Here is a 26,840-nt window from a genome sequence, read left to right as displayed (position 1 = left end):
AAAGGGAAACGGTGGGCGGAGTCATGTGGGAACAGAAGCACTGGGGATGAAGGTTCCACAAACAGGTCACTGAAGCTGACGTCTGCTTCTGATTGTCACAACGGGGGGGAAAAGAGAGGACTCAAATGCACGGTACTGAAGAGAAAAAAAAAAAAAAAACTTTATTTAACAAAAAATAAAAACCAAACAACGGAAAAACCTAACACAAAAGCTAAGACAGAGTCCATAAAAAAAAAACATACAAAACCTGGGTCAGAGTCCGTAGATAAGATGAATAAATGTCTGGGTTATGGAGTGGAATGGAAAGAAATGAACCGGCGCTGCATGGCTGCAAACCTAACCCTTAAATAGGCCAGAGGTAATTGGCTGCAGCCACACAGCGCCAGCAGGTGAGTCAGATGATGATGATAAGGAGAAGGAGGAGCTGAGAGTCACACAGGCACAGATCCTGACAGGACCCCCCCCCCCTCAAGGGACGGCATCCTGACGTCCCCAGAGATGCGAAAAGCCCCGACGGAGACCAAGGCATCCCGGACTGTAGAGGGGATCCTGGCAAAGGGGCATGAAGAACCTCAGGGCGAACAGGCTGAAGCACCTCCCGGTGGAACGGCGTGAAGAGCCTCAGGATAGACCTCCGGACCAGGACGTGGAAAAACCTGCAGACCGGGATGTGAGAAACCCTCCGAAACAGGACATAGAAAAAAAAAAATCCCCTGGTTCGTGGACCTCCAGAGCTGTGGCAGACAGGACTCTAGCTGGATTAAGGACGTTGACTGGAACTGAATATGGCTGGACTAGTGACTCTAACTGAGACAAGGCAGACCGGACAATGACTGGACTATAGACATCGACTGGAATTGGACTATGGCTGGACCCATGACTCGGGCTGACTGAGACTGGACTGACAGGACTACGGAGAGGGAGACCGAGACGGGGAAACACAAAGAGCGAGGCCGAGACGGGGACACAGGAACGCTGTGTGGACGGACGGAACCGGACTTCAGGAACGCTGCCGGACGGAACCGGACTTCAGGAACGCTGCCGGACGGAACTGGACTTCAGGAACGCTGCCGGACGGAACCGGACTTCAGGAATGCTGCGCGAACAGACAGAAACAGACTTTAAAAACGCTGCACGAACAGACGGAAACAGACTTCAGGAATGCTGCGCGGACAAACGGACTCAGACTTCAAAAACGCTGCGCGGCCGGAACCGGACTTCAAGGAGGGGAGACTACCAGACGGCGTACTAGCCTCCAGGTAGAACTAAGGAAAAGGGAACTGGGCCAAGCAGAGAGACAAGGACAGACAGACACACAGACACAGACAGAAAAAGACAGGGAGGAACGAATAGAACAGGCAGAACAGACAAACTAACATGAACAGGCAGATCAGAACTAATAAACTCACTCAAACCATTAGACACATGAAGGAAAAGACACAAGAGAAGAACCCGGACCCCACGAAGGCCCAGGTCCCCACAAGGAATAGGACGCTGGAAACACGAGGCAGGAAACAGACGAGAGACAGAAACGCACCGGAAAAAAACACGGGAGGAGAGCCTGGACTCAGCATGGTCCGGGGCCCCACATGACATGGGAATGTCGGTAAAACAAGGCAGGAGAAAAACAGGGGACAGATACACCAGGAGAACAAACCGGGGTGTGCACCCGACGGTTCCGGGACCTCCCGAACCAACCGGCACGGAGGAGACCGAGCCGCCGGAGCTAAGGACAAGGGAAAGTCTCGGAAAAGCCGGATATGGGGCAGGGAAGCACGGAGCGACGGTACAGAGGAGAATTCAGGAAAGATGAACGAAACCAGGAATAAAAAACTAAAACACAGAAAAACGAAAAAACGGGTCCCTTCAGTACCGGCTGAGTCCAGGTGTGGCTGGTCCATTCTGTCACAACGGGGAAATGAGAGGACTCAAATGCACAGGACTGAAGGGAAAAACATACCAGTTTATTTAACAAAAAATGAAAACCAAACAATGGAAAACCTAACACAAAAGCTAAGACAGAGTCCATAAAAAAACCACACAAAACCTGGGTCAGAGTCCGTAGATAAGATGAATAAATGTCTGGGTTATGGAGTGGAATGGAAAGAAATGAACCGGCGCTGCATGGCTGCAAACCTAACCCTTAAATAGGCCAGAGGTAATTGGCTGCAGCCACGCAGCGCCAGCAGGTGAGTCAGATGATGATGATAAGGAGAAGGAGGAGCTGAGGGTCACAGGCACAGATCCTGACAGTGATATAAATGTATAAGCTGCTCATATGCCAGAGGGTTTTTCTGGGGTTTTCAGTGTCACAGAAAAACCCTCTGTTGTCAGTAACAAAATGACGACACTTTTGACAGAGCTCAGACATGCTTCTGCCATTTGGACTGTTTAGGTCAGAGAGTCAGAGTCCACGTTCAGTCCAATGTGTGGTTCAAGTGGGCCGGACCAGTAAAATAATAGACATAATAACCTATGAAGGATAAACCAAATATTTCTGTTTTAACCTGAACAACTATGTACACCCTGAAATATCTTTTCAAATAAATACAGTTTCACTAATACTATGTCACAGTTTATTATTAACACAATTTACAGACCACAGTCCATATACAAATGCAAAAAACATTTGTAATAAGCAGAATATTGTTAAGATTGCACTTATTTTTGTTAAGAAATCGCAGGTTTCTTGCATTTGTTCAGGTTAATTACATTTTATTGTGACAGAATTTGTAAAAGTAAATATTTAGATAATGTTATTTTCCTTTTTTCACTTTAGACTAAAGAGAAAATGTGGAGTTGTCATTATTTATAGGTTATTATGCTATTGTTTTACTCATATCACATTGAGCTGTAAGTGAGCCCTGAACTAAAACACCCTTAACTGTTAATATTTTCAGTGTAATTTTTGCACCTCACACCTTATGGTTGACCCCTCTGATTTGGGTGGGCATACAGTTTGGTCTGACTCTGTCTGGAGACTCTTTTTTTCATGCTGATCTTCAAACAAAACCAATGTCAAACCTGATGTTATTATTACTGATATCTATATTATAAAAGCTAAGTGGGCTCTGTTTGCATGTGTGTATGTGTGTCTGAGGATTCACACTAAATCCGTACACAGCTGACTGCTGCTGTTTGTCATACTTTTGTATTTTTGGTCCAGGAACAGAATAGTGAAAACAGCAATTTGATAGGACCAATATTTTGGGAGATCTTAGTAATTTTGGAATACAGTAGCCTTACAATCATGTTGCTATGGCCAGAGCTCTTTGGCGGTGACTGCTGGACAAATGCGGTACAGCACGCACGAATACACAACAGCATAAAAACGACCACATCTAGAACCTGTGGATCCCCACGGGTCAGTGCACTAGTTAGTTTAAATCGTTGGATCATGCAATAAGTCACATGAACGTGTTGAACATCTAGTAGGTCTGTCGTCTTCAACATGATGGCAGCTGTTTCACAGATCCTCCTGAGACCCAGGAAAGTGACAGGTTTAGCTGTTTTGTTTTGTTTTGTTTTGTTTTTTTTACATTAAACAGTTGTCTTGATTGGAAACTGCATAATGCAACAGTTTTTTCAGATATATTTTTAAAATTATTTTTATTCATTTATTTATTCATTAATGGAATGTCCTTTGCAATTGACAGCATTTTTTTTTTTTTTTTAATTTTTTTTTTTTTACTCTTTCCCCTCCAGAGCATTTTCCAGTGAGTTGCTAACCAGCGCCAGCCTTTTTGGTCATTTTCACTAATCTTTGAAGGCTGACTGAAAATGTTGTGTTAGGAGTATGTGAACACTGACTACATCAAAAGAAAGAAGAGAACTTCAACTTTTAAACACAAAAAACTATTTTATTCTATCTTCATTCATTCATGAGGTATAAACATTTGAATATCGGTCATTTTCAGGAAAAAAATGAATTTTGAGCAAAAAACTGAGAAAATTGCGTTTTTTTCAAAGATATAGATTTTCAAGGTAAAACTGATTTCCTATTGACATTTTTGACTCTTTCTTATTCACAAACAGTAACACTGTATTCCAAATCACAAAATAAAATAATAATAACAACAATAATAATAACAAACAGCTCTAAGATATCCCATCATTCCACAAAATGTTAGTGGAATCCACACCAAACTTTAGACCAAACATCTTCTAGAGCACCAGGTTCCTTCTAAACATTACACATTTACAGACATCAGTTCTGAGTTTTTCACATACACGTTCAGCCTTTTTCATATAAACACTTCCATATTCCTCAGTCCCCTGTCCGTCCATCTCCCTCACCTTCTCTTTCTCCGTTACTGTCTCTAAAAGGCCCTGTGATGAACTGGTGACTTGTCCAGGGTGAACCCCACCTTCGCTCCTATGTAGCTGGGATAGGCTCCAAGCGACCCCCGTGACCCTAGTGAGGATAAAGCGGGTTCAGAAAATGAATGAATGAATGAATGAATGAATGTCTCTAAAAGGTTCTTCATGTATTGAACTGTCGGACTCTGTCTCCATAATCATCTTTAAGGCTTCTGAAACTGTGTGCGGTTCCTGTGGAGTCGGCATTTCCTTATTCAGAGTGAATGGTTCTGTATACGTTGCTATCAATCAATCAATCAACCTTTATTTATAAAGCGCTTTTCATGCACAGATGCAACACAAAGTGCTTTACAGAATTAAAAACAATTACACAATAAAAACAGAAAAACATTTACAAAGAAAACCCCTCCCTCCCACCCTCCATACTAGACACACACACACACACACACGCCCACACACTTACACACACACACACGCACACAACAGGGAGACATGGCATGGCACTGTGGATCAAGGAAACGCCCCCTTTGGGGCCGTCCACACTGGGAGGAGCCACAGGCGGTGCCATCGGGGGGACCGACACCCGGGCCCCCCGACTCCAACAGACAGGTGGACCCCCACATCGAAGAGAGGACCCCCAGCCGGCCGGGCCAAAGGGACCCAAGGACAGTACCCCCACTAGCAGAGCAGACACAGCTCCCAGTGTGGAGGACCCCCCTGAGGAAACACTGGTGTTAAAAGCTAAAGACTAAAAGCAGAACATAGGACTAAGAATAAATAAAATAAATACAGTACCAAGAGTAAAATACGTAAGATTATAAATAAAATAGAATAGATAAAGTATCAGTGATAAATAAAACAAAATAAGAACAAGAAGAGTTTAAAAAATTAGTTAAAAGCCTGATTAAAAAGGTGTGTCTTTAATCTTCTTTTAAAAATACCAACAGTCTGTGCAGTCCTGAGGCTCTCCGGCAGGCTGTTCCACAGGTGGGGGCCATAGTGGCTAAATGCTGCCTCACCCTGGGTTTTTGTTCTGGGTTTTGGTATGGTTAAAAGGCCAGTGCCGGAGGACCTCAGGGTCCGCGAGGGTTGATATGGTAAAAGCAGATCAGATAAATAGGAGGGCGCAAGGCCGTTAAGACATTTAAAAACCAGCAAGAGAACCTTAAAATCGATCCTGAAGCGTACGGGGAGCCAATGCAGCGACTCTAAAACCGGTGTCATGTGCTCCCGCCCTCTGGTCCTTGTCAGCACGCGTGCGGCTGAGTTTTGTAGTAATTGGAGATTTAAAATACTCTTTTTGGGAAGACCAGAGAGCAGGGCATTACAGTAATCTAAGCGACAGGAAATAAAAGCATGCATTAGCACCTCTGTACTGGCCTGAGAGAGAAACGGGCGGACTCTGGCTATGTTCTTAAGGTGATAAAAACCTGTTTTTGTTATATTTTTGATATGTGGGATAAAATTCAGCTCAGAGTCAAAAATCACGCCCAGATTTTTTACTGATTGTGTTGGTTTAAGATCTTTTAGTTTTGGTAAAAGTTTCTCTCTCTGGCCTTCAGGACCTATAACTAAAACCTCAGTTTTGTCCTGGTTGAGCTGTAGGAAATTCTCTGCCATCCATGACTTGATGTCTACAATGCAGTTAAAAAGGGCATCAACTGGCCCTGTGTCATCAGGAGACACAGCGATGTATAGCTGTGTATCATCAGCATAACTATGGAAGCTGATGCCGTGTCTCCTGATGACGTCCCCAAGGGGAAGCATGTACAGATTAAAAAGAAGTGGACCTAAAATTGAACCTTGGGGAACCCCACATCCAATTTCATGTGTTCCTGAGGAACATGTATCCATACTTACATAAAAGCATCGGTCTGTGAGATAAGAACAAAACCAGTTAAAAACACTACCGGAGAAGCCGACTAGGTGTCTGAGTCTATTTAATAAAACGTGATGGTCTACCGTATCAAAAGCGGCGCTTAGATCCAGTAGAACCAACACTGTGAGCTTTTTACTATCAAAATTCCACCTGATGTCGTTTAAAATCTTTAAAAGTGCTGTCTCGGTACTGTGGTTCCTCCTCAAACCAGACTGATGTTTCTCTAAAATGTTATTTCTGATTAAAAAGTCATTAACTTGGTTAAAAACCAGTTTTTCTAAAATTTTACTCAAAAACGGTAAGTTGGATACAGGTCGGTAATTATTAAGAATGTTGGGGTCTGAGTTGCTCTTCTTCAGAAGGGGCTTCACCACCGCCGTTTTAAAGGCGGTGGGGAAGACACCCGTCTGAAGAGAGCAATTCATGATGTTTAAAATGTGTTCCTCAAAGAAGCCATAAAATGTCTTTAAAAGTGATGTAGGAATTGGATCTAAAAGGCAGGTTGTTGGGTTGACTTGGGAGAAAACTCGACCACGTGTCCTCGCATCAACCAGGGCAAAACTCTCCAGTGTTTCCTCAGACAAGGACAACAGTCCAGGTGTGTTAACAGACAAAACTTTCTGGGATAAAAGGCTGGATCTGATGTCCTTGATTTTAGTTCTGAAGTGGTCTGCAAAGTTTTCACAAATATCATCTGTTGGTGTCTTAATATCTTTATTAAAATCAGTGCCTGTTAAAATATTAAAAGTGGAGAAGAGGAACCGGGGGTTGTCTCTATGGTTGGTGATGAGTTGTGAGAAATGGGAAATTCGTGCCTTTTTGACTGCGTTATTGTAGGTTTGGAGTTGTTGATGTAAAATCTCGTAATGCACGGTCAGTTTGCTCTTTCTCCATCTTCTCTCAGCACTCCTGCATTCTCTTTTCAGTTTATTGATTTCATCGTTCTTTCTCCATGGGGGTGTAGGTTTTCTATTTATTGTTTTAGTTATTAGTGGAGCCACTGAGTCCAGAGTTGACTTCAGTGTACTGTTAAAATAATCAACGATAAAATCACAGGACGCAGGTCAAATTTTAGCAGGAGTTCTTTGTAAAATCTCAATAAAATTTGCAGCCACTTCAGAAGTTAGATAGCGCCTCCTCACTGTTCTCACCGGGGCCTCCTCCTGGTTAAAACTGGTGATGTTAAAAAATACACAGTAGTGGTCGGACACAGCCAGGTCGACAACAGAGGACACACTGATGGACAGGCCATGGGTTATGACCAGGTCCAGAGTGTGTCCTCTGGTGTGAGGTGGCTGTGTGACGTGCTGCTTAAAATCAAGACAATTTAAAAGGTTTAAAAACTCTCTGGATATTGGATCCGAGGAATCATCAACGTGTAAATTACAATCACCAGCTATTAAAATCCTGCTATAAGAAGTGTGAATGATTGATAAAAGGTCAGAGAATTTGCTGATAAAAGAACTAGAGTGATGGGGTGGTCTGTATATAGTGATGCAAAGAATCGGAGGGCTGCTAAAAGTAAAGGCATGGTGCTCAAATGACTTAAAACTGTTCAAAGACACTCCATTTGAGGTCAGTGTGTCATTTGTAATTGAGGCAGTCCCGCCTCCTCTTCTACCCTCTCTAGTAGAAAATAAAAAATTAAAATTTGGTGGGCAGGCCTCGGTGAGTACAACAGATGCGTCAATGCCAAGCCATGTCTCAGTTAAAAGAAGACAGTCTAACTTATGATCTAAAATCACATCATTCATTAAAAAAGTTCTATTTAAAAGAGAACGCACATTAAAAAGTGCCACATTGATGGTGACAGGTGGCTTGTTGGAGGTGGGTTGTGGGTGTTTTGTGAGTGGTCTGAGGTTATGAAGGTTCACAGACTGAGTATGGCGCTATCTGATGTGTTGATGTAGTGTAACGATCACTGGAATGGATGAGGTGTTGGTGTGAACATGAGGTCCAAGTCCGGTATTGTGTGTATGGTGGTCAGAGGTGGAACTGAGTGAATAGGAGCGTGGACCTGGGGGACATCAATCGGTGTGGGACAGGGCAGCTGGTGCGGGTGTGGGGATAATTACATGTTTAACGCCGTATGCCAGGTTGGCAGAGAGCATGCGGGCACCTGCCCTGTTTAGGTGATGCCCGTCCGGCCCAAAGAGGTGTCGTCTCTCCCAGAAAACATCAAAGTTGTTGATGAAGCCGATGTGGTGGGAGTTGCAGGCAGAGGAGAGCCAGGTGTTGAAGCTAAGCAGACGGCTGAAGCTGCCTATCCCTCTGCCGCAGGTGGGGGTGGGGCCGGAGATAAAAACAGTCACCTGGGACTGTGAGATGGAGTTAAAAAGGTCTCTAAAATCCTGGTTTAAAAGTTCGGACTGTTGCCTGGCGATGTCGTTTGTGCCTGCGTGGATAATAATCCTTTTCGTCTGCGGATGGGAGCTCAGGATGTCCGGCATTTTCCCGGCCACGTCGGTAACGGTGGCTCCGGGGAACGACATAGTTAACGCCCCCCTCATGCGGACGTGCCTCACGATGGAGTCCCCGATGACCAGGGTTGTGGGAGCGTCTGCTCGGTCCACAGGGGAGCAAGCCAGCTCAGCCAGCCCGCCATCCACACCAGGACTCCGGGTATGATCCCTCGCTGGGCGGGGAAAACGGGAGTGCCCGCGCACCGCGTCCCTCACGAGCCGCTTGCGTTGGGATTAGGACCGGGTCGGCGCCGGCAGGCGGCTACCTGTTGGACACCCACCTGCTGGAGGGCAGTTAGCAGCGAGTGGAGGGAAGGCTGTGGTGTCCGTCAGCGGGGGCATGGTGTCTGTGGCCGCAGGAACAGGTGTTGGCTCCTGGTGTGGGTCCCGGGTCGCCAGCTTCTCGCTCACGGACAGAGCCGCGTACTTGTTGGTGAGCGGTATCGGAGGAGAAGGAGCCCCGCCGTGAGCCCCGCTCGGAGCCCTCCTCCGCCCGCGGACAACCACTTCGGTCCACGGGGTCCCCCTGTTTGGAGTGGAGCAGGCGGGCCGCTGACAGGAGGAGGACGGGTCCCACAGAACTGTTTGCCCGAGCGCGGAGGTGGTGTTCTGCGGGGCGGACTCACCGGTCCGTGATGTCTCCAGCCAGTTGGTCAGCTTCGGGAGACGGGACCTGAGGGTGGTCAGCACGGAATCCTTCCTCTGGAGCTCACCCGACATCCGCTCAATGTCCTCGAGAAGGTTGGCGATCTTTTTGTATGCTTTATTCAGCATTTGTTTCAGCTCTCCAGGTGAGTCGGCAGCGTCCAGTGTCGCCATTGCTGCTTTCTTTAAAAACTTAAAATCTAAAAGTCTGATGACTAACAAACTTTCACCCAGTAAAAAATAAAACGTTAAAAACAAACACCAGCCAGAGGCATAATGTTTAGAGTGGTTTAAAACGTTTTAAAACTGGATAAAAAGCAGGCTTACGGAGCTCTGTTGTGTAGCAGCCCCCTCGGACAGGAAGTAGCAGCTAATGGAAAAAATAATAATAAAATAATAATAAAAAATGGGATACCGGTGATTCCAGTCTGAAAACTTTACACTCGGTCCTTGATTTTTCTGGGAAAGCTGCTTAATTGTTTGTTTTTGGGCTAAGGAAAGTAATTGTCATGATCTGCGACAGCTCCAGTTTAACAGTGAAAACACAGACTGACAGAATATCTCGTCAATGGCAAGGACAGAGTTAAGTAAAACTGTCAAACTGTTGTCCCTTCCAGAGGACAGAAATGCATGCTGGGTCTCAGGAGGATATATCCTTTATTTAACCAGGTAAAAAAAAGCCTCATTGAGATTGCAAATCTCTTTTTCAAGAGACATCAACAGAGGAGAACAGACTCCAGTTCATTGTATGTTGTGTTTAGGACAGAAGTGTTGGAGCTGCAGATGATGATGCTAATGAACAGATGATACTTTACTCATGGAGGTGTGAGGTTATGCCACTCTCTGTTGCTCTTCTTCCTCTGTGGTTAAATCACTTCAGTAGTTTTTTGCACCATCTACAGGTAGAACCATCAATATTTAAATATCTCATTACGTCTCTGAGATTTCTTTCTGACACTTCTTCTCTATACTTAAGACCTCAAATGGACATGAAACAAACTCTGAGTACTGTTCTGGAAATCCTGCAGAGACAAACTCACCTACAAAACAAACATAACCAAAGGAATCTACCTGCAGTCAAGTCTGAATAGCACTGTAGGAATCCCAGCCTTTAGAAAACATCTGCTTCTGTGGGTGAAAACTCTGGGACTTCTGCCACATGGTCTTTAGATGTGTCATATGTCTTTACTGGTCTTTTCAGAGTCTTAAGGTTAGGGTCGTAGGTCACAGAGGGATTCTGTAGAAACTTTCACCATCCTACAACCAGTATTGGAAACATCTGATGTAAGGTTTTAGTTTGAAACCTTTGTGTGTTTGTGTGCTTATGTCAAGTTTGGGAGCATCACAGCTCCATCTGGAACCAAACAATAAATAGTTTGTGCACTTTTATTTCTGCTGTGGAACAAAGAAATTCAGTGAAGAAACTCAATAGTGAGCATAAGGATTTTCATGGAAAAACATGTGTCCAGGTGTACACAGCTGAGACATTCTTTTAGTTTAGAAATAGAGTTATGTAAGAAAACAACTGGTTCACAGCATACACAAACCTCACAAAGGAACTTTTAGGCCAAATGTTTCCAACAATGTTCAAGGCAGAAAATACTCAAACATTAAACGTAAAACAAATGTTGAACCTTTAAAATAACTTCATAAGTCATCAATATAAATATATTTTAAATCAAAATGTTTTTGTTTTCCAGAACGTAGTGCACATGTGTTCAGCTGTTTCAGACAAGTATGAAGAGATAGTGTGAATAGATGTGTGTCAACAAGAAAAGAAAGAAAGATGAAGAGTACTACTAAAAAGAAATAAAATAAAATAGAAAATAAAACAAAAAAAACAAAATAATTCCCGGTCACTGCCAGTGACTTCTGAGTATCAGTATTATCCTGTCAGAACAATGATGCATGGAGCAAGATTGGTAAATGAGGATAATGTCAAATGTTCATAAAGTCTGACACATGTTGATCCTCCTCAGACCCAGGAAATGTCAGCAGGACCAGCTTTTTGGTTTTTATTAAATCAGAGCCTATACTGGAAACATCATGATGCAATGTTTTTTTCAGATGCAGTTTTTAATTTTTGTATGGAATGTCCTTTATAGTGGACAGTTTTCTTTTCTTTTTTTTTTTTTTGTATAAACTCTTGTCCATAAATGTGGACAGAAAACCTACAGCTGGGTCTGAGGAGGGTAAAAGGCCCCCACACCTTCTGGAACTTTCCATTTTAATGCTGAAGTGAATACCTGACTTTTTCAAGCCTCAGGTAGGACGTGATATAAATATATATTTGCACAGAAATATTTTAAATTAAAGCATCTTTAAAAGTGCAATACAGAAAATGTACATGAGCTTGTGTATTTGGACTGAATTCTGTGTGGGGGTCTGCTGTTCTGGAGCTGAGAAGCTGTAAATGAAAGGGGACTGAGCGTAAGGCGTTTCCACGATCAAATGACCCCAATCTTCTACACAAAAATCTGTGTATGAGGCTGTTAACATTGATGTAGGCCATGGGAACAGAAGTTCGCTGAGTAATGGGGCTAACATCAATAAATAATTAGCTCCTGGTACAAAACAAACTCCAACACAAAGTTTAAACACATGCAAATCTTCACTCTTTAAATGTTTTTAACACTGTTTTTACTTGTCAGACAGTCATTTCCAAAACACAAGAAGTAGCACTTAACTGTTCTCCCAGCTGTTAAATACTGATAGATAGATAGATAGATAGATAGATAGATAGATAGATAGATAGATAGATAGATAGATAGATACATACATACATACATACATACATACATACATACATACATACATACATACACACATACACACATACATACATACATACATACATCCTGTAGATAGATAGATACTTAATTGATCCTGAGGTAAATTCCAGTATTCAACAGTTTTGCATTCAGCACAAGAAGACAAAAACAAACAGACCAAAGCACAGCAGTGGGTTAGTACCAGACTGACATTCAGGTTAGTAAATCTACTAAAGAAGTACCTCTAAAAGAGCTTCCTGTACAGTACTGTAAACTAGACAATTTCCACACGCGGAAATCGTGAGAGGGGCTCGGAGGTCGGGGGGGCATGTGGGTTCGACGTTGCCAAAGACTTCATGGTCGGAGGGGAATTCTGTGTTCTGAACCCCCATTCACTTTATATGGACAATCTGTGTGTCAGAGTTTGGCAGCTGACGGACGTCACCATTAGTAGTAGTAGTAGCAGTATTTTTAGTAGTAGTAGTAGTAGTAGTAGTATTTTTTGTATTAGTAGTAGTAATTTTAGTAGTAGTGGTAGTATCTTTAGTAGTATTTTTAGTAGTAGTAGTAGTAGTATTTTTAGTAGTAGTAGTAATAGTATTTTTAATATTAGTAGTAGAATTTTTAGTAGTAGTAGTAGTAGTGGTATTTTTAACAGTAGTAGTAGTAGTAGTAGTATTTTTTATATTAGTAGTAGTAATTTTAGTAGTAGTGGTAGTATCTTTAGTAGTATTTTTAGTATTAGTAGTAGTAGTAGTATTTTTAGTAGTAGTAGTAGTAGTATTTTTAATATTAGTAGTAGAATTTTTAGTAGTAGTAGTAGTAGTAGTGGTATTTTTAACAGTAGTAGTAGTAGTAGTAGTAGTATTTTTAACAGTAGTAGTAGTAGTAGTAGTAGTAGTATTTTTAACAGTAGTAGTAGTAGTAGTAGTAGTATTTTTAACAGTAGTAGTAGTAGTAGTAGTAGTATTTTTAACAGTAGTAGTAGTAGTAGTATTTTTAACAGTAGTAGTAGTAGTAGTAGTAGTAGTAGTAGTATTTTTAACAGTAGTAGTAGTAGTAGTAGTAGTATTTTTAACAGTAGTAGTAGTAGTAGTATTTTTAACAGTAGTAGTAGTAGTAGTAGTAGTAGTAGTATTTTTAACAGTAGTAGTAGTAGTAGTAGTAGTATTTTTAACAGTAGTAGTAGTAGTAGTATTTTTAACAGTAGTAGTAGTAGTAGTAGTAGTAGTATTTTTAACAGTAGCAGTAGTAGTAGTAGTTGCCACAGCGACGGTGCTCCCCATACACACACAGAGAATGAAACTGACACACAGAGCAGCAGGAATAGGCTGAGACTGGATCAGAACAAGTCCAAATCAACTGCTAATTATGGGGAAACCGTAAAAGATAGGTGAAAACCGAAATGACCGTGAGCTTCAGAGAGACCTGGGGAACAAATAGATATAGGTTTTTTTCTCGTACTGTGAAAAATGACTGAGTTAGAGCAGTGTAAAAACAGTCAACTGACCAAGAAAAGAAGGAATCTGATATAATGGAGAGTTAATGGAGGAAAGAAGGGATGAGCCTCCAAACTAGTGCCTGTCATTTCACTTTAAAAAGAGCTAGGTCTTCAAACATGGGTTCATATGAAGCCCAGGAACCATGGCTACGTTTTTGGAAAATATCATTCGCCTGCGATGTATGGTTTTGCCGGGAAGGCGATTTATTTACAGAATTTTCAGTTGAATTTTCACTGCTCTTCCACTCTAGTGTGATGACATCACACACTCTAACTCAGGAAATGTGGACAATTTTCACTCAACCCAGGGGTTTTTGAAGACTCACCTATTGAAAACCGTAAACCCCATCCTCATACCAAGTACATTCATGCGGAGAGGACAAAAAGGCCTGCGTTTTAAAGTTTAAATGAAGTCTGTAGGTCAAAGTATGGCGAAGTAGTAGCGTCTGGAAAAAAGTGGACTTTTCTGGCTGATTTTTTCCTCTCCCCATTAGTTGTAGTCATGTGTGACCTGATTGGCTGATGCTGATCACCTGACACCTGAGCTTCAACTGTCTGTGTTCTATACTCTGTGTGTGTGTGTGTGTGTGTGTGTATGAGAGAGAATCAGTTTGAATCAGTTTATTCTGTCAGTAATAGGAGGAGAAGGAATAGAAGTAACAGTAATAGTAGTAATAGTATTTGTAGTAGTAGTAGTAGTATGTGTAGTAGCAGTAGTAGTATTTTATTAGCAGTAGTAGTAGAATTTTTTGTAGTAGTAGTAGTATTTGTAGAAGTAGTAGTAGTAGTAGTATTTGTAGTCATAGTAATAGAAATATTTTTAGGAGTAGTAGTAGTAGTAGTAGTAAGAATAGTAGTAGTAGAAGTAGTGGTAGTAGTATTTTTAGTAGTAGTGGTAGTATTATTAGTAAGAGTAGTAGTAGTAGAAGTAGTAGTTGCATTAATAGTATAAGTAGTATTATTATTAGTAGAAGTAATACTAGTAGTAGTTATCTTAGTAGTAACAGTAGTAATACTAGTACTAGTAGTGTTAGTAATAGTAGCGGTACTGTCTCACACACCCAGCGTTGCTATGGACTCTCCAGGGTTGCTATGGGAGGAGAAACATGTCAGACTGATTGGGTTTATTGGACACACCTGGGACACAGAGCAGAGGGGCCGTTACCGCAGCAACGGCGCTGCACTGACACACACAGAGAGAGAGAGACACACAGAGCAGCAGGAATAGACTGAGTGAGGCACTCAGAACAGGTCCCGAGAAACTGCTAATTATGGGAAAACCGTAAAAGATAGGTGAAAACCGAAATGACCGTGAGCTTCAGAGAGACCTGGGGAACATACAGATATAGGTTATTTCCCCGTACTGTGAAAAATGACTGAGTTAGAGCAGTTTAAAAACAGTATACTGACCAAGACAAGAAAGAATCCGCTACAATGGAGAGTTAATGGAGGAAAGAAGGGATGAGCCTCCAAATTAGTGCCTTTCATTTCACTTTAAAAAGAGCTAGGTCTTCAAACATGGGTTCATATGAAGCCCAGGAACCATGGCTACGTTTTTGGAAAATATCATTTGCCTGCGATGTATCGTTTGGCCGGGAGGGCGATTTATTCAGAGAATTTTCAGGTGAAATTTTCGCTCCTTTCTCACTCTAGCTGCCGTTACCATGGGGACCACACACTCTAAAAATGAGGATTTTGAGTCAACCTGGGGGTTTTTGAAGACTCACCTATTGAAAACCATAAACCTCATCCTCATAGCAAGTACATTCGTATGGAGAGGACAAAAATGCCTGCGTTTTAAAGTTTAAATGAAGTCTCTAGGTGAAAGTATGGCGAAGTAGTAGCGGTCGGAAAAAAGGCAACTTTTTTGTCACTCCCATTGAAAATGAATGGGGTTTTTCTTCACATACTTGCGCGACAACCGTAAGTGATATCGTTACCACGTCACAAGACAGATAATCTTTGGACCAAGCCGAACATTTCTGCATTGACAGAATATTTTTAAGACAAATCGTTTGGGAATGGTAGCCACTTGAAAATGGCCCCATTCATTTTGGATGGAGAAATTTGACCGTTTTTTCGCATTTTAACGAAATCCGCGCATCGGAATGGCACGCCTATAACAAAGCACACGATTCCCGAGCAGGACGCACATTTTTGTAATAACATGTGTTGGCCTATTTCCAGCGGTTCGGGCCCTATTAATGGACAAAATTTTGTCCAGAAGATGAACATGAAGAAAAATAAACGAGCGGAAGAACAATAGGTGCTCGTGTCGATGCCCGAGCCCCTAATAAAAACTTGTGATTGTATTTACACATTTCACATTTATGAAAGTGTCTGTTCTGCAGGGGCATGGATTTTGACCAATGGTTTGCGCTTTGGCATCACTAAACACTTGGGCCAAGCCGTTCGGGATCACTCCTTGGCCAGTACGTCCTCTAAAGTCCGTGTGGTGGCCATTGGCATCGCACCCTGGAACATGATCCACAACAGGGAGGCTTTACTCCACGCCAAGGTAAAAACACATACAGTCAATAAATGGTCAACTAAGTCTTTGTATCTTGTATATTTCTTTAATTATCATATTATATATGCATTAAATATTGTTTAGTATATATTGTACAAATTGCTGTTGTAATTTTGTGTCATGATAGAGGGTTTTAAAATGTGTATTTGTAGATATATGTATTCAGAGCTATGTGTTTCCATATTTAGAGCTTAATATATGTATATGTATTTATATATTTTTCTTTTTCTGTTGTATTAATCATTTCTGTCCTACTACTTTTTATTATACTTGACTGGAGCGACTCTAATACCCAAAAATTTCCCCCTGAGATTAAGTCATAAAGACCCAGTGATACTTTTGTGTCAATTTCCAAATTAATTTCACTCTCTATTCAACCTTTCTTAAGTGATTTAACACCATTTATTGTAATATCATCCTCTCAATTTTGCATTTTTTCAGTATAAATCAGGTATTTTCCTATATCTAATGTATTTATATTGTAGATGTTCATTTAATCTCAGATTAAAGTTGAGGGTTGTTATATCAAAAACAGTAAAAACGGAAGAAAAAGTGACTTTTTCTCATTAACTGAACATAAACCCAGTGTGTCCATCCACTGTTATTGATCCAACTCCATGGGTTTGACTGGTGAATCAATGTTGTAGAAGATGACGGTGTTTCCATGGTAACTATGGAGCCTCTGAACGTCCAAATGGGTCATATCTGATGACTGTGAAAAGACGACAAACTGCATTTTACACCAATTATTGACATTGTACTGATAGGATTAGTGGATCAGCAGGTATTAAACATTTTGTATCAGTAGATGCTTTTGGTCACTGGTGTACATTTGGGTCTTTATGCATTATTCACATATTCTGAGTCATGTCTGTATCCTCCTTTCTGCTCCTCATTCTTTTCTAGGGAGATGAACCTGCCATGTACAAGCCACAGGACCTCCCTCACGGGTCAGTGTATTCCCTGGACAGTCACCACTCTCACTTTGTGCTGGTTGAAGAGGATCCCAACAGACCAGGAGCCACCAGTGAAATGAGGGTGAAGCTGCTTAAACACATCTCACTGCAGCGGACTGGTTACGGAGGTAAAAACCCCTCAGGGTACTGCAGGGAAACACTAATGAAAAACAACCTTTCACCATTTAAAGGAACTCCATTATATGGAAATGCCAACCATTTAACTCCCCTAATGCAAATTCAAAATAAATAAACACAATAAAATCCATTTGAGAATGTCACCACCTCTAAATGCAGATGTATTGTGCATTACTTCAGACCGCCACTACATGTCATCAGCTGACTGCCTCATATATTGGTATTTCTGCATGACATATTGTGGTCTTTCTATGGATTTTTCTAAAAATCCTGCTCTATAACTGCTTCGAACCATGTGAATCTTAGCTTGTTTCAAATAACAATTCCGTTTTCTGTATTGATTCTCTTCCCATATGAAGCCAGAGTGGTAGTTTTCCTGTGCACACCTCCCTCACTGCCTCTCCTGTCTACACTCTGCTCTCAGTCCCAGCATCAGCAGCCTCATACTCTCACCATGAGCTCAGCTTCTGTCGAATTGTCAAGTGCACACACTCTTTTGCAGACATTTGGAACTCTCAATACATATTGTTTTCAAGGTCTGGATATCTACAGATTTTTACTGCAGGAATTAGTTATCAGGGGAAAGCTGGGAAATGTAGAAAAGAAAAGCATAGGGATACTCTCAGTGTGGGTATGCCTATATATAAAAACATGACTTAAAATGAATTAAGATGAGACATGTTAATCCCTGACTTTAATGACAGAGGCTGGAGTAGCCTCTGGAAAAGGAAAGAGAAGAATGTTGAAAGACTGAGGCTATGTTTACATGGAGTTGGGTTTTAAGGAAAACAGATATTTCCCATTCTCCATTAAAAAAAAAACCTTGTGCACATGTGACCATTTTCAGAAAAATCTGAATTTACACGACCCCGTATATCTACACCGTCCACAGCATGCCAGGTCTGCAGATCACAGTGTGTGAGACAATCGAGTACTATTAACCAATCAGAATCCTGAAAAGAATCACAACAAAATGTTCCTTCCATTACAGTGCACATGTGACGCACATGTAAGAACTGTGACATCTGTCTGACATCTCCATTTCCCTGTTTATGTACGACATGAAAACAGACCCACTAAACACTGGACATCAGATAGACATGCAGATCATGTCTGTATGGGGTCGGTCAGTCCATGGCCAATTCTGGACATGTATTTGATGTCAAAGCCAAGGTTATTATTGTTCATGAAAACTAACAAAATGATGAAAACTAGAACTGTAAAAACATTTTCATTAATTGAAATAAATAAAAACTATAATTAAAAAAAAAAAAAAACAACATAATTAACTGAAACTGTATTGTGTGTTTACAAAACTAACTAAAACGGATAAAAATTCTGGATCAAATTCCCTTCGTTTTCGTCTTTGTCAGTGTCGGATCGATACAAAATCGATTTCTTTGTCTCTCAGTTTTCTGTGCTGTCTCCATACGACACTTTTTGCTCCGTCACTTGTGTTCACTTGTGGTTTCCAGTCGTCTTCTGGTCCCCACTCTACCTGGAAACATGGAGACTAAAGCAGCAGAGTCCTGTCTGGGATTGATTTGAATAGGAGCACAGAGAAGAAGAGAAAAGAGACCACTGAACTACAACTGAACTACAACTAAACCAAACTAAGCATTTAGAAAAAAAACTAGGACTGGGCAAGTTAATGCGTTATTACTGCGTTAACGCATTCATTAAATAACGCAGACAATTTTTTTTAATCTCCCGTTAATGCTGTTCTGCCTTTCAAGCAAGTCTTCGTTCATTTATGCATATGGACTCTTATTTTGAAACTCATGCTTTTATTTTGGTGCTCCACATGCACCAAGCGCCGGTGCCGTTGTAGCTGAGAGGAGAAAAGTGAGTGAACTTTCCGAGTAATGTACCATAGCTGCAGACTTCAGAGCACAGATCTGGCATCATCAGTTCAGTTTAGCTCGTTGTCTAGTTCAGACTAAGTACAGACGTCTTAGCGAGGACAGTACAATTACAACTCCTATTCTTCTGCTTGTGTGCATGTAGCGATTAGCTGCAGATAGACAACAGGTTTACCAAGAAAAGCCCAAAACTTGTGTCCAAATCTGTTCCTGTAGACTCACTGTAAAACTGACACATGCAAACTAAATCTGTCTGAGTTCTGTTCACTGCCTTAGTACATTTACATGGCATTAGACATTTAAATGAATGGGAAAAAGATTGCTAGCTCGATGCTAACTTGAATGGGAAAATCCATAGACACACTAATGATTAGCATTTACAGATTAATTTAAGATTTTCAACATCTTTTTATCCAAAAACAAAGGTTCACATCAGAGATATTTGATACTATTCATTCTGACAACAACTGAACAGAAAATACTCACAGGCAAACGTTTTTGGGGCCATACAAACAGAGTGAAAGAAACGTGTCTGTTAGTTCCTTCTTATGTCTGAACTGACTACGGGAACACCGCAAGGACAAAACATACGTTAGTGACACTTATTCCCACCACTAGAGGGCCCCCTTTGTTTACTTTGAACAACTGAACATCACATATTATTGGGCTTATTAGTATTAGTACTGATCAGTGGGACTAAGACTCCTGTCAATCACTCACAAGTGGAAATAAACATGTGTGGACATAAACATGTGTAACAGTAGCGGTCTGTTCCATGGACATTTTCATTTAAATGTCTTCAGATGGTGGGGGGGGGGGACACAGGTGTTTGGAAGCACTGACATGTGCAATTATTTTTATCAGCGGAGTACTGCAGTCTGAAATATCACTGAAAGGAAATACACACTGTTGATGCCGGCAACCCCCCCCCCCCCCCCCCCAATATAACTATGCGATTAATCACGATTAATCACAGAAATCCACGCGATTAATTGCGATTAAAAATTTTATTCGCAGCTCAGCACTAAAAATAAGGAAAACTAATAAAAACTATCAAACCTGCTCTAAAAACTAATTCAAATGAACTGAATTAGAGAAAAAAAAGTCAAAACTAAATAAAACTAAACTAGAATGAAAAATCCAAAACTATAATAACATTGGTCCAAACTTGGTCCACTATTTGGACGTCCAAACATGACCCTACTTGAATGTCATATTGACGTTCAACATTTGACCTTTGAACTGGGTACATTTTTGGACGCCAATCTGACATTTATGACAGGTGAAGGGAATTCACATGACTAATAAATGTTGCCCATATAACGCGTAATTAGACTATATTTTTCAATTTCAAAACATCAAAATGAAAATTGGAACACTGAATTCAACTGCCTGATATTTGTCTTTTTGTTTGTCAAGTAAATACGAAAGTACGATTTTTGAGTCTGTTTTTTAATTTGGAAATTTGCAGAAATCTTCACTTTGGCTGGAATTTTTAGAAACCATTGCTTTCGGTGGGCGTGGCCATCGTTGTCATGTACACGATGGGCACAAACAGAGAAAAATCTCCATTTTGCCAGATACCCGGCTCCATGTAAATGTAGCCTGAATGAGTAGCTATAGTCCCACCCTCCCCTACAGTGGCCATTAACATGCAAAAGTTCATGTTTGAGCAAGTGACTGGTTTGTACATTCTTTTTAAAAAAAATTGTGATACAGTTAAAGATACATAGTGGAAAGAAAAAAAAAAACTACTGAACAAAGACAAATCAAGCCAATAAATAAACAAACAAACAAAAATAATGACAAACACCAATGACAACATCATATTACTATGAAAAAGACAAAACATGTAAAGAGCAATCAAGCAGTAGGGACTGATTAGGGGGGGTACAGAAAAGTTAAGGGCGGGGTGAATGAAAGCCCGGGGGGGGGGGGGGGGGATTTAAGAAATATTTAAGAAAATGTGTTAAATAATTAGATATTTATACTAGTTTATGCTAATTTATATCAATTTGAGTTTCTATGAATAATTTCAGTTAATTTGGTTATGGTTTGGTGGTGTTCATAACTGGTCCACACCCCAGTATAGAAGTGTTGATGGTAATAGATCTCCTCTGATCTACAGAGAAGATGACCTGTTTCCTCTGTGGAGATAAACAGCTCATTGTAAAGTAACAAAAACACAACAATTCTTATTTTCAGGTGATTCTACTCTAATTCAAACCTAATTAGGGATATTAGATTTCATTTCTGCCATTAGACCCTCCTAAATCCTAACCACAAACTTTTAATAATTAGAAATACCATTTTTGTCACATTAGATTTTAACCCATAAAGACCCAGCACTACTTTCATGTCAATTCCCAAGTGAAATGTTCTCCACATCTAACCAGTCTGAAGTGATTTATCACCATTTATTACAATATGATCTTCTGTATTTTGTATTTTATCAGTATGAATTCCGGTCTGGGTGCATCCTCACCACTCCACTAATGTGACAGACTGTGGAGGAAGTCCAGGTGGAGGATGGGGTGGAAGTCCTTCTCCATCTCCTCCATAAGTGTGCATCTACTCCACAGCTCCTACAGCCCATCCCACACCTGGACTCCACTGTCTGTCACACCAGCAGAAGTTCTGATAGAGTCAAAGTCCTGAGTCCTGGGAAAGCAGCTGGTCCAGATGTGGTCTAAGAGTTCTGAGGGACTGTTGAACCCAGAAGGACCCACTTTTGTCACAGGTCTCAAATGAAGTTTTCTCTATAGTTAACTGTCCTTAGGGGATGTATCACCATTTATTGTAGTATTATCTTCTGTATTTTTTGTGTTTTTTACAGTGAAAATGAGGCATTTTCCTATATTTAATTAACCCACCATGAAGATATTCATTAAAGCTCAGATTAAAGATGAGGGCTATTATATCAAAAACAGAGAAAACTGATGAAAAATGGACTTTTTCAGTGAAATATTTCATTAACTGAACATAAACCAAGTATTTTTTTTTCCACTGTCATTGATCCAACTCCATGGGTTTGACTGGGGAATCAATGTTGTAGAAGATGATGGTGTTTCCACGGTAACTACGGAGTCTGAACGTCCAAATGGGTCATATCTGATGACCATGAAAAGATGAAGAACTGTATTTGACACTAATTACTGACATGTATTAATAGGATTAATGGATCCACATGTATTAAACAGTTTAGACCAGTAGATGCTTTTGGTCTGTGATGGATGTTTGGGTCTTTGTGGGTTAACTGAGTTTAACCGGTCCCTGGTTAGTTTCCCTAACGCTAACTTTCATTTCATTCATTCATTTAATTTATTTGTTAATTTCGAGCATTTATAGAATACATGCAAGTTCAAAAATTCCAAACTCATTCATCTACACTGAAAAAGGAGTGGGAAGAAGAAAACCTTCTTTAATCCCACCCCCATTCTCCTCATCCAATACCTGAACATAAGAACATTTGAAATCCTCACTCCTGTCCTTTGACTTCAAACCAGAACAATGAACAAAAATAGAACAAAAATAGACCAAAACCAAATTAGAATGAACTCATCTGACAGTATTTACATTGTATAAGCAAAATGTGTGCGAAAAATAGAAACAAAGTACACTCCTGGTGGTGTTACCGTGGTAACAGTTAACCGTCAACTGACATTATAATAATTACAGACCAACAATGGTAAAAACAAAAAACTACAACAGCACAAGTGGTAAAGAACAGCAATAATTACAGACCAACAACGGTAGAAAAAAACTAGAATAACACTAATGGTATCTCCAAAGCCTCTCAAATTATGAGTACTCTCCTGAACTGCAAAACATTTTTTGTATATTACTTGGTAGTACTTTGTTGAATGCTTTTAATAAGATAATTGATGTATAATATTTTACAAGTGTTTTAATAGTTTTGACTGAATAAACAGATTTGGAGTGTGTTCTAGAAGTCCAACCTTGTGTCTGATCCGTACTGCTGGTTTCTGTAACATAACTACTGGATTACTGGTGCACTGGTAACTGTTTCCCCACACTTCAGTACAATATGTGACGTATGGGAGGACCAAGGAGTAGTAGAAAGTACAGAGTACATTTTCATCAAGGTATGGTTTCACTTTGTTTATAATGAATGAATGAATAAATAAATGAATGGAATCTTTATTTCGAACATGTAGACAGTGAAATCAAAATAAAAATCAACCAACAAAATATAAGCACTGGTACAGAAATGATTGATAAGCAACAAACAAAAAAAAACAATTTATTAATAACAACAACAACAACAATAATAATAATAATAATAATAATAATAATAATAATAATAATAATAATAATAACAACAACAAGATAAATAAAACAAATGAAATGAAATTATACATGCTCGAAAAGGCGTAATAATTGAGAGGCTTTTGGAGATTTTTGCTGTATGTGTCTGACGTGGGCTTTCCATGATAACTTACTGTCTATTATAACTCCTAAGAATTGGTTTTCAACTCCTAAGAATTTGTTTTTTGTGTTAACTTTGCCAGACGATAAAACATTTATTAATGCTGATGTCAAAAAGCAGTCAATATAAATCAAGTTTACAAATATTTTTTTGGAACAAACTATTTCTGGGAACAATTTACTTGACATTTTTATCTTTGAAATTAAATGAATGTGTAATTATTATGCTGAAAGAGAAAATATAATGCCAGCACCATTCAGTTTACAGCCAAACAGTCCAAATGAACGTGTTAATGCACCATCCAAGTGCAGACTGGGGTCCTGGTTGTCCTCCTGCCTGACCTGTGTTCAACCTGCTCCTGGTCTGGTTCAAATGTTTTGCTGCTTTGACTTCTTCACCCCCTCAGCTTAGTCCCATTCTTCTCCCTTCCTGTTTTTTTTTTTTTTTTTTTTTTTTCTGTTCTGCGTCTGCCTTGTATTGATGTATGGTGACCTGGTTGGAGCCTGCTTCTTCATTTATTTCCTCTGATGCCGAGTGCTGCCTCATATTGACCTGTTTCCATCTGGACGAACCTCCAGCTTCAGACTCACCTGCTTCCTCTGCTTCGTTGAGTCCAGTTATGGGTCTGGTCTTGCACTCAGCCCCCCCCCTCTTCTGCCATGACTCCCTGGCCTATAAAACACTCACCCAGCATTCCCCTTCTCACCCTCAGTGGCATCAATAAACCTTGCAGACGTGTATTCTGTGTTCAGGTCCGTTACAAATCCCTTTATGACATTTATGACTGGAATAAACTCTGCCTGTAAAAGAGCACATGTGCACCAGGATTTAATGCTTTATATCAGTGTTTCTCCATCTTTTCTGAACAAAGGCCCACTAATGGCATTATGAGCCTCCTGCCAACCCTCCCCCATCCCTGAAAAAATTTGGGGCCGGGGATGGGGGGGTGGTGGGGGTTAGGGATGTTGTTCTAGACCAGGGTTCTCAAACTCCTGTTCTTTCAGGTTCCACATTCAGCCCGATTTCATCTGCAGTGGACCCAACCAGTGAAATAAGAACAGAAGAACCGATAAATGACGACAGCTCTAAATTTTTGTCTTTGTTTTATTGCAAAAAAAAAAAAAAAAAAAACAATTATATTATGAAAATACTTACTTTTAGAAACTATCCAAACAAAAGAGATGTGAATAACCTGAAAAACTGAAATTTCTTTATAAAAATCAGTGCAATTTTCTCAGTCTTCTTCCTCCACTTCTCATTAGTCCATGTGCATTCTGGATCAGATCTCCAAAGACACTAAACACTGAGGAACAGGAAGAAAAGAGTTCAAACTGGACTGAATTTAATACAGACATTTCAGGTTGGACACATTTGTTCAGGTTAGTCACATTTTACTGTTTCAGGAGAGTTTGTAACTGTAAACATTTTCATCATTTAGTGTTATTTTTTGCGCTAAAACTAGACAAAAATTTGAAGTGGTCATTATTTATAGGCATAATGCAATATTTTTTTTCACATCAAACTGAGAAGAAAATATGTTGCCATTATTTTTTGTAGATTATTATGTTACTAGCAGCAGTGTACCCGTGGTGCCATTGTACAATAGTGCCCTCCTGTGGTACAACAGCGGCATTGCATCCATACGCCCTCCCGTGCTGCAACATTGGGACATCGATCGGACCAACACGCGCCAGACACAGAAAAGTCCATTACAGTAGGATTATTGGACTGTAGATCAGATTGGTCTGTATGTGGAACCTGAACTAACATGACTTCCACAGCCTGGACTGTGGAATTTGTACACTTTGTAAATTCATCCTATGGGCCACATTGGAACCTTTGGAGGCTGCATTTGGCCCCTGGGCCACATGTTTGAGACCCCTGTTCTAGAGGTAATGTGACGAACCTGTATGTGGAGGACGTGGTGGGTTAAAGCTGTAGATAAAGCCCCCCTCACCTCATCCCAAGTTGCAACTGGTTGGGGGGGTTGCCTCTTTTACACAGCAGACCTCAATCCATAAACTGGGGCTGAGTATGTGTGCCTCTGTTATACAGCAGAGCTTACACAGGGTCTTTACAGGGGGGCAACATGGGGGGGGTCTACCTAGTACTAGGGATGTCCGATATTGGCTTTTTTGCCAAAAACCGATATGCCGATATTGTCCAACACTTAATTTCCAATTCCGATATCTACCGATATTGCTGCTGATATATGTGGGATATTAAACTAATTTTAGGTAACATCACATATCTCCTGTCATGGAATGAACACATCATGCCTAATTTTATTGTGATGCCCCATTGGATGCATTCTCAAACGCAACTAGGCTTTTAAATGTAAACTCTGTCTGTGCACAGAACACATACTTCAACTTAATACTCCAGCCAAATCCCACAGTGTCTTCCCTGTGTCCTGCTGACATTCTACAGCTGAATCTGTTCTGTGTCCTCAGTCTGAATCTGAACTCACTCTAACAGATGAACACTAGCTGTCCTTTGTCTGTCCCATGTCTGTGTGTCTGTCTTCTCCTTGAATGTCCTCTACAAATGTCTCTTTTCTCTTCCTCCTGTCTGTCATTTTCTCCGTGCCCCCCCCCCCCCCACACACACACACACACACACACACACACACTTGGTGTCGGACCTGAGCCGCTCCGTGTTTCCCGTGTTCCGTGTCCGTCTCCCTCACCTTCTGTTTCTCCGTTCCTGTCTCTAAATGGTTCTTCTGTAGCTCCATCATATACTGAACTGTCAGACTCTGTCTCCATAATCATCTTTAAGGCTTTTGAAACTGTGTGCGGTTCCTGCACAGTCTGCATTTCCTCATTCAGTGACTGACGCTGGATGCGTTGCCATGGGATACGGAGACTCCAGTGCGAAAACATTAAACCCGGTCCGTCATTTTTCCGAAAAAGCTGCTTAATCATTTGTTTTTGGACTAAGGAAAGTAATTCACACGATCCGCAACAGCTTCAACTACAGTAGAACAGTGAAAACACGGAGTGACGGAAAATCTCGTCATTTGCGGGGAAAGAGTTAAGTTGTGGAAAAAAGGCCATATTTATTTCTTTTCTCTCCCCCCCACCATGAGTCTATTACAGTGTGACAACTCTACTGTACAGTTTTGAAAACTGCACATTTCTTTCAGCTACAAACAATGCTTCATTTACGTGTCGGTAAATGCCGGTGAAATCAAGGCATTATTTTATCGGTTTTAATGATAGGCAAAAAAAACGATACCGATATTCACCGATATTACATTTTTATGCCAATATCGGGCCGATAATATCGGTGGGCCGATATTATCGGACATCCCTACCTAATAC

At 40.7% G+C, this 26,840-nt stretch overlaps 1 protein-coding gene across 1 annotated transcript in view; it reads left to right on the top strand.

The window, feature by feature from the left end:
- Positions 1–26,840, top strand: part of trpm5 (transient receptor potential cation channel, subfamily M, member 5) — a 130,772-nt gene that overhangs the window by 11,591 nt on the left and 92,341 nt on the right. The window contains exons 5-6 of the mRNA XM_030159819.1: positions 15,930–16,096; positions 17,015–17,192. Of these exons, the coding sequence (XP_030015679.1) occupies positions 15,930–16,096; positions 17,015–17,192 (345 nt within the window). The remainder of the gene's footprint in view (positions 1–15,929; positions 16,097–17,014; positions 17,193–26,840) is intronic.

The sequence above is a fragment of the Sphaeramia orbicularis genome, chromosome 3 (assembly GCF_902148855.1).
Source record: "Sphaeramia orbicularis chromosome 3, fSphaOr1.1, whole genome shotgun sequence".
Classification (NCBI taxonomy): Eukaryota; Metazoa; Chordata; class Actinopteri; order Kurtiformes; family Apogonidae; genus Sphaeramia; species Sphaeramia orbicularis.
Note: the sequence above shows the minus strand (reverse complement) of the source record. Positions and strands in the feature narration are given on the sequence as shown.